The 12,146-nt window shown below is 44.6% G+C and overlaps 1 protein-coding gene across 2 annotated transcripts; it reads right to left on the minus strand.

Annotated features, from left to right (window-relative positions):
* Positions 1-7,318: 7,318 nt before the first annotated feature.
* Positions 7,319-12,037, minus strand: RPS15A (ribosomal protein S15a). 2 transcript variants are annotated; one of them, XM_042864758.1, is made up of 5 exons: positions 11,970-12,037; positions 10,892-11,029; positions 10,250-10,329; positions 8,571-8,656; positions 7,319-7,451 (listed from the first exon to the last, which is right to left on the minus strand). In XM_042864758.1, the coding sequence occupies exons 2-5, from the start codon at positions 11,022-11,024 to the stop codon at positions 7,358-7,360; spliced, it is 393 nt and encodes a 130-aa protein (XP_042720692.1). In that variant the 5' UTR covers positions 11,025-11,029; positions 11,970-12,037; the 3' UTR covers positions 7,319-7,357. The 2 variants fall into 2 exon arrangements, with proteins under 2 accessions (XP_042720692.1, XP_042720691.1); XM_042864757.1 differs by lacking the exon at positions 11,970-12,037 and adding an exon at positions 11,405-11,420.
* Between the last annotated feature and the right edge of the window lie 109 nt (positions 12,038-12,146).

Here is a 12,146-nt window from a genome sequence, read left to right on the forward strand (position 1 = left end):
GCACAAAAAACCTCAACAATCTCTGAATGAAAGTTATAAGCAGCCTGACACCTGGTAATGAGATATTTCAAGCCACAGCCTGGCACTTTTATAGTATTTCTAAACCTGCGCTCAGTCACGTGAATGTCAGAAGAATGGGAAGTTAGTTACTCCTGGGCATACGTCTTAAGGTTTTTCATCTTACATTTCAGCAATGGAAGAATACAGTACAAATAAAGCAGGCAAATACCTGGCAAGTACATACTTTTGCCACACCATAATTATTCTCCTCAACAAAAAGGTTTCCAGAATGGCTCCCGAGACAGCACTCAGCATTCCCAGACGACCTCAGAAGCTCTTGGCTCCTCATTTGAAATACTTCATGATTTTTCTTAAGGAAACAGAACTCAGGCAGTGCCCGTCTGCCCAGCCCATTATCTTCCCTTCTCTGCAAGGCACCAGACAATTCCTCTAAGTCTGAACAAGGCACTTGTTCAAGATATTCCATTTCTGTGTTTTTCCATTGAATTATAAACAGAAGAGATGAGAAGTCTTACACCTGTTCAAAGCGGTGACAGGAAGGCAGGTGCCCATGGAGCCACTTGAGCACTACCAGATTTGCCCAGAAGCTGCTGCATCAGTGTGGGCACTTCAGAGTGCACAGCTACAGCAGGACAAGCTCTGCTCTCACTGGGTGCTGTGTTCCTGCAAACATGGCACCCCCAAACCTCAGTGCAACTTGAGGCATGACACGGACTCTAGAAACACGGAGAAGAAATGGCAGCTATAGTGGAAAAACTATAAAAGGGGCAGGTGAGCAGCAGGGCACCAGGTCCCAGCGCAGCCAGCAGGACCCAGGTGGACTTGATGATCTTTATGGCTCCTTTCCAACTTGGGATAATCTATGACCGAGCAAACTCTAGGCAAGTGAGCAGTGCTCCCTGCAGTTTGCCAGGAAAGCAGTGACGTGGGGTCAGGGCGTCTCATCCTTCTAGGAGCACCAAAAGGACAGCAAGCTATGGAGACAGGGAAGAAGAGCTGGCCTCTTGTGCCATCATCTCATCTGCTGTTTGGCACAGGAAGGTTTTCTCCAAGCGCAGCCCTGCTGAGGCCACTTGCTCAACTCCATCATGTGATGCCATCCAACACTGCTGCTAATTGGAGAGACAGAAAAATCATCTGCATTCTGGCCATAACAATCCATTGTTATTTTTATGCATGCACACGTAGACAAGAGTAAAGAACCCTTCTCATTTCAAGCTGTGCTATTATGCTAACTACAGAGAAATAAATATGCCACACTGTAGCTAATAAGTGTCATTCACATCAGTATTTATTCCAAACATGTTTCCCCCATCACGTCTGCTCTGCCTGGAACTGCTCATCACAGAAGAGGAGACCTTTATTTCTCATGATTCAAGAAGACAGGAGAGAGTTAGCAATTAAAGCGCACTTTTGTACAATTTAATTCTTTTTATTTCAGCTACCAGAGCATGTTACCTGTCAGCACCGTATCTATTGTTGAGCCACCACCTATCAGCACTAGGATCATATTCTGTTGGGTTCTCCTGCTCCAGGGGAACAGGGGGGGGAACAGGGCAGGCTGCTGCCATGCAGTGGGCTTGTGGTCCCCAGACCCGTGCCCTGCATGGTAGGACCAGTCCTCCCAGTCTGACAGTGCAGGCACAGCCATGGGCATGATCTCCCAGCTGAGGACTGCAGATGTTCAACTGAGGGGTGGATGCTGCAGCCCTGAGGAAGGAACCCCAAGGACTGAAGGAGGGCCGATGCTAATTACCAGCTCATACCAAGGACTATTGGTCAAGAATCCTGTTATTCAAGAATAGGCATGTTGCTGCACAAGAGGAGATGAGCATCCTCGTGAATTGCAGAGGTGTGGGGAGGAAAGAAAAAGAAATTCATTTTCCCCGTGACTTTTTCCACTGGTACTGTAAAAAGATAGATGTTTAAAGATATTAAACGGTAATCAGACCTGAAGTGCTCACTGATTTTCCTGGACTTTCCTTTTTATAACAAATTCAAACTGCATGAAACAACGAACCAAACTATTTGGTAAGGCTCTATCCACAGAGGTGGGTTTCAGCAGCAGCTTTTCTTTTAAACTCACTCTTCTTCTCACCCTTCCTAGTCCTACTAAAAACACAATATTTGTGCATCGGTGGAAAAGAGTAAGAATGGCAAAACTGCATTTCTTCCCCACAATGGAACAGAGAGATACACTCTGATCTAGCTGTGGATGAGAAGATGGACAGGTGCTGCACAAAGCAGTATATAAAGTCACTCACCGAGTGTTCTGCTAACCCTGCCTTTTTCATATATGCTGGTACTGGGGCAACAGAGACATCTAGAGATCACAGGCTGGGGACTGCAGGCTTCTGGAAAACTGTTTTCTGTAGAAGGGGTAACATGATGTCATTATAGAGCCGGAATAATAAATAAATGGAATTTGAAACAATTCAACTCCCGGCTATAAACGATGGGAGCAGGAGTGAATAGCAAACAATCACAGTGTAGCAGGAATGCTTACCATTTCCATGGCTTGCCCCATTGCAGTATACTACCCCCAAATTGTGAAGAAAAGCAGCCCCTTGTCAAACACGAAGTTTGGGTTGGATTGTTCAGTGCACATACCCTGCTAGGGGTCTGAAGGCAGGCAATACAGGAGGAGTGCATACAGAATCCTAAAATGGCTTGGGTTGGAAGGGACGTAATAGACCATCCAATTCCAACCCCCTGCCATGGGCTGGCTGCCCCAAACCAGCTCAGGCAGCCCAGGGCCGCACCCAGCCTGGCATTGGGCACCACCATGGATGGGGCACCCACAGTTCTGGGCAGCCTGTTACATCCTGCCTGAATGGAAGAAGCCCAAAGCTCTTCCAGAGCCATTTTGTTGTCACCAAGTTCATGGCACATCAGTGCAGATGCAGGATATGGGGGCTCACACACTAGTACATGCTAGCTTACACACTATAGTAGGACTTACACATTAATTCAAGCCTGAATATTTTATTGTCCCTGCAGAGTGCTGAGGGAACTCTGAGTCTTCACAAGCCACAGGAGCTACAGGCACTGGAAATCTATGAACACTCATGAAGAGTAAAATCACTTCATCTGCCATATTTTGTAAGCAGTCTTGGACACACAGTGCCTCACTTCTCATCAGCTAACAGTACTGAGTAACCCGATGTATCAGAAAGCTGAACATGAAAACAAGTTATTGCTGCAGAAGAGTACTGTGCTGGGCATCAGCTACCTACGTTTGCTTGAAGTACAAACATCTCTTAGTTGACCCATTTTTATATGCCTGAAGACAAATTCCCAAGTAAAGTCATCACACAGCCCAGAACAGGTAGAACAAGCCACCCTTTTCATTACAATATGCACCAAATCCATTTGCTTTTATAGACCATTTGGCATCTGCTTTAACGGTGTTTTATGTGACTATAAAAAACAAAAGTGGTGGCTGCTGATCTCAAGCACCCCATGTTGTGCACAGCACTAAAATTTGATCAACTATCACCGTGCAGCGAGTATGGCCCCAGTGCCAGCCCCAGAACAAAATACATGTCCCTGGGGGTTTATCTTTAGCAGCTCAGTGTCACAGCCAGCACATAAAGGAATGGAAGCAGGGCTGCAGGACACACAGTACAGGTGCAGCGCAGTCGGCTGCAGTTAATCTCTTAAGGAAACCAGATGTTTGATTACCTTGTTAGACCGAAGCTTGTCGACAGCACATACCAGACTTTGATAAAGGGGTTTTAACTTGCTTGATGCCTGCTGAAAGTAATCATCGTAGCTTGTAAAGGCAGCTTCTCCACTGCAGCACCTTCCTGCTCCATTCACTCCCTCACACCCGAGCAACACTGAATGGGAGTAAAATTCACCAGGAATGATAGGAAGTCAAGAAGATAATAATGTCCACTCTGTACTTCCTTCATGACTCAGATTTTAGAAGGTAGGACAGTTGTCTCAATAGTCCTTGTATGCATTTGTGGCCTGCAGTTTTCCTTCCCCCACCCTCAGCCAGTGGTTTATCAGCACGATAACAACACCGCTGTATCACACATTTCCAGACTGTAATTTGTTTGGTAATCAAATATCAGGTAATTCCAGGTAATGAAGGGAGGGGGGGAGGGGGGAGGTAGGGGAAAAAACTAAAAAAAAAAAAGCAGGCCAAAGCTTTTTTTCCCTACCCTTTTTTTTTTAAGCACCCTAATGAAGTGCCCATCCCAACCAGCCCCCAGTTACATCACAAGCTGTTGCACAATGTGAAGTCCATCTGCTTCTGATTGGAACATTACAACCCCACTCTTCCCCAGCAAATGGCAGTGCCTCCCAGCCCTTCTAGGAACAGCTGATGTTACTGAGAGCCTGACACGTGCTTTCATTGACTGTAACACACAAGTCTTGTTTTAAACCCATTTTCTCCCCATGATTTCTGTAGCACAGCAACATGCATTCTTTCTGTCCTTGCTGGTTTTTGTCTAGACTCCAACAGGTGTGAAAGAGGCACTAAGTAACCATCAGGACAACTGCAATCAAGGTTTAATTACTGCTTGTGTTTCTGGTGCAAGTAATTGATACACAAATTTGAGAAACCAAACACGCACACTCTGTTCAGAACTGAGCTGAATGAATTGCCTGTGGCAGAGAACCAACAGAAGGGACAGGAGAAATTGCTTTTCCAGTGTACCTACTGTCATGCCCAAGGCTTTACTCCGGTGCAAATTTTTCAAGATCTGTACTTATTCTCATCTCCCATATTAAGTTAGGCACTGCTGCATCAAAGACAGAAGAAATTTCTTTGCAGAGCACAAGAAGATTCAGGATTAGCTCCATACAAAGAGCAGAGACCAGCAGCAATGCCAAAGCTCCCTTAGGACTCCTCTCACTATAGACGTCACCTTCAAAGTCTCCAATGATTCAAAGTCAGATGCTGCCATCTGTTGACAACTTTGCCCTGCAAAAGCAAATACTTCATGCATATCAGTCTATTCAAACATTTTACTTTACATCCAACTTAGTAAGCAGTTTGCATAACTCAGACCACATTCTGACCCCCTTTCACCACCTGTGCCTCGGACTGCTGATACTTACCGTGTGGTCAGCTGCACAGAGCAGTAAGGAGGGGCTGCAGGCACTGCCCTGCACTACCCGTAACCTTCAAATAACAGCAGCCTGTCCCGCAGCACTGGCCACACAAGCTCCCTGCCATGCTGCTCACAGAGCTTGGTGTTTGGGCTTAGCAAGCAAAGTAGACCTCAAACCAAAAGGTCCTCTCTACTTCTCAAGAGGGTACAGAGGTGAAACCCACTTCCAAATATCCAAGTCAGGAGTTTGCAGTACAGGTGCTTTCCTCAGCTGTCCCCCACCCCCCCAGTTTTCCCTGTATGAGGCCAACTGCCATTCTATGACTCTACGATTTTTTCAGAGACCAGCTGAGAACTGAGCCGCATTCACTTCCACATGCATTAGGTCAGTATGGGACTACATTTGTTGAATGTCAAAAAGGTTGGTCATACATGCTGGTCCATGCTCCCCTCCAAGTCCTCCAAGTCCTTCTTTCCATCCTCGAGCTCTACTCTCCACTTAGTAATTGTAAGAAAGGTGCTGGGCTGCCTTGTGGAATAAATTAACACAGTTCTATTCCCAGGTGATTGAGAGTATCAGAAATGCTCTGGCTTCAGGAAGTCTCTGTTGGGTCACAACAGCACACTTGTGCAGTAGTGAAGCACTGCGCACAGGTAAAGTGGTGCAGCAAGACCAGTGTGTTTTCTGAAATTAGTTTAAAACAGAAATGCCATGGAACCAAGGAACCATCCTAAAAGGGACCTCAAAAATCACCAAGTTCCAAACCTCCTGCCACAGGCAAGGGCACCTTCTAGTGCGTGATCAAGGAGCCCAAAGCCCTTGGAAACATCCAAGAGAAGCCTCCTTAAAGCATCCCTCAAGAACACGTGTTCTGTTCTGCTCTGATGCAAACCAAGATTTTACAAAAAGGTTAAGTTTTTCAGGGTTACTCTGAACAAGAAATGGAACCGCTCTGCTTGTGTGTGCAGTCAGCGCTTATGCTGAATCACTCCCACTAAGGCTCCCACAACAACAGCACAAGAAGTTTTTTAAAAATTGATAAAAGCTTGATTTGGCAATAAAAAAGGGAGAGTAAATTTCTACTGCAACCATTCTTTGTAATTTAGTGTACAGATGTTTATCTTCAGCTGAACGCGGCTACATCTGAATGTTTTGATGCCATCTGCAATTCAGACTTGCTGCCTTTAGCAGAGTGGGACAGAGCAGGAAAGCTGTAACCTTTTAAATCGTTTTCCTGCTGCAATATTTATGGTAACTATTCATTGCAGCATAGTTGCTAGCTTCTTGCCCCTCAAAGACCCACATTAGGTGAGACTGGACTGCCTGTCTAGAGTTAAGACCAGTTTGCACACATAGGAACACGAAACTAAACTGAAATAGGTTATTTAGTTACAAACTAGTTTAAAAACAAGGCGACCAACCCAGAAGCCCACTACTTCTCATTTCTACCATCTTACCATCTTCAGCTGCAGTCAGCTGCTCTGTGTGCTGCTTTAAGGAAATTTCTGTATTGAGTACACTATGCTACACATCACCTACCTGAAATAAAGGTAACAACTCATTCCATACTAAACATATGCATTGTTTCTTTCTCTCACCAGAGATTTTTAGACATCCCAAATGGTTACATCCTCAGGGCAAGATGCAAAGCAGCTGCACAGCAGCTACCCTGCCCAGAATTCTGATGGCACAGAGGACCAACAAGCAGCAAACCAAAGGGAAAAATAACAATTAACCCTTATACCTTAATTACTCCTTAACACGTTAAGATTTAAAAGAAGTTTGTGATCTAATGTCAAACTCTAGCCATCTAATTATTTCACCACCCTGTATCTCACAACTTCTTAAATAATCTTAACAAGCAGGAAATAGCTTCTAGAAAGGCATGTTCTACTTGTTCTGAAAGTGAAAGGAGTCACACTCATGTAACTACGTGACCTAAAAAGCAAGGAGCAATCCCAGCTCAGGATAGCAAAGTACAGTCTAACATTGCAAGTTCTCTACTGAGGCTATTCTGTAGAGCTACCCGTACCTGTCATTCAAAAAATGGTAACAATTAATAGCATGCTGTATCATTAACAGAAAAAAAAAAAATCGTAAACAAAGACAGTGTGGAATCTCAGCATTATTTGAAGTAAAGGCAGAACTGAAGCACAAAGCTGTCTGTTACAAGCACTACTGCAGGTAGCGTTAGAAGTTATTGAAATACCAACTGGAAACACCAGAGTCCGTTTGAACAATTTATTAGTATCCTCTTTTACAAGTTTTAGAAAAAGAATCCCAGGATTTTGCCTCCTGTGTGTTTTCGCCTAGCCTCCTCGTGGTCCATGATGCCAGCTGAGGTTGTCAGTACTATGTACCTATTGAGGAAGAACACATGTTCAGTTCATTGTCAGTTTTCTTCCGTGTTCATGCAGAGCCGATGGCACTTAATTTTTGTACTACAACAGAAAGATGTTTCTTTCAGAAAGGACATAACACAGACAGCATGCTATCAGAGAATGAAAAAGAAACTCCTCCCAATTGTGAAGCACACAAAGTACATTTACAGGCTTTCCCCTCAGTTCTCCCCTCAGTTCCATCATACATTGCTTATGTAAAGTCAGTTCTGCTGTTGTAGTGGTAGGAAGTCTACAGTCTATAGACAAAGACTGCTTCTATTTCAAGGAGAGATCTTTCCTCAGAGCAGATCAGAGTTGCTATGGTGCCAGCTCTGAAGGCTTTGTCACTCAGTGCTTGGAACACTGCTCATGCTTCCAAACAAGTACCTGAACCTGGACTGACAACTGAAGCAGCTTTAGTGACTTCTTATGCCAGCATTTGGATTATCAGCCTAGTTCACACAGCTTCGTGTCTGAAAACCTCTTGTCCCACTGCTCTATAAATACTCTTGAAAAATCTCCGTATGACAATACATACTAGCAAGGTAGATAGGTACAGCTTGACTACACAGCTTATCACTGCAGCTTTAAGAAAGGAAATGACAAGGAACTGTTAATCCTGCCTCCAACAGGCAGACTTGCTGAGCCACTGCAATTTATTATTATCAATTTAGAGAATTTGGGGAAAGAAAAATGTATTGTAACATTTTCTATGTTTTGGATATTCAGAACTGAAGAGGCCGAGTCTTACGTTAATTCGTATTTAATCAACTTAATCACAATCACAAAAGTGCAACCTAATCCCATTCATCTCATACTACTTCATCTACAAATGGCCATTCATAAAAGTAAAATAATGAACAAAAATCCTCCAGACTAAGGAAATGGTGAAACAACAAAAAAGGTTCTTGCTTAGTAGCACTCCTTCAGAACTGGTTAAAAAACATTTATATGGAAGCTGAATTTTTACTCTTATCTGCCTTCAGACTAATGAGAGATGAAAGGCATCACGTGAATCTAATTCAGGCAGTATGAAAGTGTAGTTAAAAAAAAGAAATCAGCCTATGTATGACAGATTTAACTCCTCTCCATACTTACCCAAACTGACGTGAAGGCAGCAGGTTGTTTTGCCATTTTTCCAAATCCTTCAGTTGCACATCAAATCTGGGACTGATTACGCCACACTATAAAACAGAATTCCATTACAAACCAGAGAACTGTATAAACTGGATCTGTACATTTGTCATTCCAGCCCTCTGAAAAAATTCAACTGCAATTAAAATGTATTCAGCAGCAAAAGACTAGAGAGTATCGAGCAGAATGTGCCACATTCCATAGTACCGAATGGCTTTCTCTCACAGAAGCCAAGGCTCTCACACAGTAATTCAGCTTTTATTTCTTTATCCTTGTCTCTTCCTCCTTGCCTAAGTGGAGAGAGATATACTGCTGTTGAGGCTACACTAATAATTTAATTGGTACAGCTGGGAGAGCAGAAAAGTAAGCTATAAACTACTAAAGGTTAAGGAGTATCCTACATCATCCAAAACCTGACGTTAGAAGTAAACTGTCCTTGAGTAATCATTATAAAGAGTTAGCAAAAACACCTGTGATGTTAAACAACGAGAAATCAACACGCACAGAAGTTACCAGCACTTTCAAGTTAACCCTATTACTTATCAACCATAATCACTACCACCACCTCTAGTGACCTCACCGGCTCCAACCACCCTGACATCCAAGAGCACAGCAGAGGACACCTGACTGCACTGACATCTTCCTGAACCAAGTAGCTTCCTTCCTTATTACAGCCACTGGGAGAAACATCACATCCAGTTAACTCTGCAACATCTGATACAAAATCATCCAGAAAGACCTCAAGAAACACCATACTCAAATATGACCTCTATTACTCTTATTACAGACATACACCACTAGAAATTTGGGTTGTGTCAGAATTCCCTGCTACTACACTCAAACAATTCTCAGCTGCAACAATTGCTCATCACAGAGATAGCCCCCAACATCTTTAGGCCAATTAATATCTACATCTCTTTACTTGAAAACCACCTCTCATTTGAATGGCTTCATTGGAAACAATGACCATCCATGTTCAAGAAACATTTGGATGTTGTACTGAAGGACGTGGCTTAGTGGGAAATACTGGTGACAATGGATGGTTGGACTGGATGATTTTGGAGGCCTTTTCCAACCTTGGTGATTCTATTACTCTGTGCATAGCAATCCATCACAGAAGTAGACAGCTCAATGTTTTAAGTCAAACGCATTTAAAAATTGCCCAAACTCAGCAATGATTCAATACACCCCAGGAACCCAAAAAGCACTGATTATCACAACATTTTACTCTGTCTCAACCACAAGCAAAGCCAACCTTAGCAGCAGTAGAAATGCTCATTTCCTCACTATTTAGAGGTATTAAACATTAACTGGAAAGCAAAGTCACTCTCTTAGGACAAAACTATTCTAGATAACAGAGAAATCACTGGGGAGGCAGAAAGCCCCTAATGAGAAATACACTTGAAAAGTGACTTCCAAAAATCTAGCTTATGTATTGCACATTTAATGGTAATTAAGTCAATCACACTGTTACAAATTTAGGAAACATAACATACAATAACTACTGATAATAGGCAAATTACTCTCACTTACACAGACTAAATCCCAAGTTCTCACAAGTAATTATTTCAGAATTAGAGCAGACAAAAAGGCCTCATTTACACAGCTTTCTAGAGAACTGAATTCAGGAAAACAAATCCTACCTTGTTGAGTCTGCCTGTGAGATTGACAACAATCTTCCCAGCTCTGTGATCATCAATTATCTCAAATTCACCAATGTAACCTAGGAAAGATTAGAAAACAGACAAATCAAAACATGATACGCAGCTACAATACAGTTCACTTAACCAAGCTATCCAAAACAACTGCAAGCATCTTGATTTACTTAAGTCAAAAACCACCTGAAGAAAACATCACCCACAGGATTTCAGAAGTTTTCAGCAATTAAGACTAACTTCAGTGTACCAACTGGTATGATTCCACTATACTGAAGTACAGTTGTATTTAGCTACATTCTGTAAAGCTGGAACACATCTTAAACACTGAAGAATTACTGCTGTGAGGTTTTTTCTGGTTGGCTTTTGTTTCCAGAACTTGTTTCAGACCAGCAGAATGTTTTGGGTAGCTCCAATATTCAGAATGCACATAGAATACTACAATCAAAAACCATACTCCGCTTCAGCCCTCCTCTCAGCAATTAACAGCACACTCATCTAAAAACATGACCCCACACATAACATCGATTCAGTAAGATGCTCCAACTTTACCCACAGATCTCCTTCACTAAAGTCAACTACACAGAAATTGTGAATGAAAGAAATATCAGTGCTGTGGTCCACACTCACCATGCTTCATCATCACAGTTAAAAACCGGACGATTACTTTGGAGCATGGCCTAATGAGAACCTGGCGTTTCCCACGTTTCTCTGCGTTGTTGATGCTTTTGAGAGCATCGGCCAGAACATTCATGCGCACCATGGTGCCTGTGGGGAGGAGAGAGGCAGTAATACACATGCATCCATCACAGCCACACAGAGAGGCACTTCTGAAGCATGTTTTAGAGCTTAAGGACCAAGAAGTAGCAACAAGTTGCACTCAGCCTCAGCAAGTCACAACACATGCTCAGGTTTGCTCAAGAGAATTAAAATACTGTCAAACTTCGGAAATCACACACATCAGGCCTTCAACTTGGATTTTATTCACACACACACACACACAAGAGATTTTTAAAAAGCAGCATGTAATAAGCAATATGCCATCCACATGACACCCTTCCCAGGGGAATGGTTTAGATTTTAAAGTTCAGTATTAACCCCACAAAAAAGCATGTCACACATGGTATTAAATAATCTAGATACCGCTTAGCTTCTCTACCTGCAAAAAGATAATAAAAAATGCCATTACGGGATGAAAGTAACACATCACTCTTAAAGGGAGACCGTGCATCACCTCCTGCATCGCAGGGCTAAAGGCCACGAGCATTCCGCGCACCACAAGGCAGGCCGTGCCCGGACCCCGCCGTTCCGCGTGCTGCCGGAGCCAGGCGGGCGCTGCTGCTGGCGGGGCCCGGAGCAGCCACCGCGGAGCGGCCCAGATCCTAGCGCACACGCCGGTTTCCGCCTCTAAGCCGGGAGCTCCCCGCCGCCCCGCCGTCCGGCCCCGCACCCTTACAACCGGCCCGGGCCCGCCGCCGCCCTCAGTCCCCCTCCCTCCATCTCTCTGGGCTGGCAGGCGGTGCTCCCCCCCACCCGCCGCTTCGGAGGTTCTACAGAGCGCCAGGGACGACGCCGATGGCTCAAATCAGGCCGGACCGCTCGGCCGCGGTCTCGTGCACCCGGCGAGGGGAGCGGAGGCGGCGGAGGAGCGAGGATGGGGCGGAGGCACGGCGGATGGCGACCGGGCAGAGGCGGCGACCCTACTCACCGGTGCGGCAAGATGGCGGAAAAGGAAGAGGCCGGGCGCCCGCGCGGGATTATGGGAAAGCCATGAGCGCGGAGTGGCGCGCGCCGCCCGGCACGATCTCGCGAGACTCGACATCCTATCCGGAAGGCGCCGCGCGCCGAGGTCGGCCATCCCCATTGGTGAGAACGCCGCCACGCG

Source organism: Lagopus leucura, unplaced genomic scaffold (genome assembly GCF_019238085.1).
Source record: "Lagopus leucura isolate 7727_CA_CO unplaced genomic scaffold, USGS_WTPT01 Super-Scaffold_760, whole genome shotgun sequence".
Lineage (NCBI taxonomy): Eukaryota > Metazoa > Chordata > Aves > Galliformes > Phasianidae > Lagopus > Lagopus leucura.

Coding starts and splice junctions, on each gene's coding strand:
- RPS15A (XM_042864758.1), bottom strand. CDS start 11,024: ATGGTGCGCATGAATGTTCTGGCCGATGCTCTCAAAAGCATCAACAAC. Junction 8,657..10,249: donor TCACAGGCAGACTCAACAAG/GTAGGATTTGTT, acceptor TCTGTTTTATAG/TGTGGCGTAATCAGTCCCAG. Junction 7,452..8,570: donor CTGCCTTCACGTCAGTTTGG/GTAAGTATGGAG, acceptor CTTCCTCAATAG/GTACATAGTACTGACAACCT.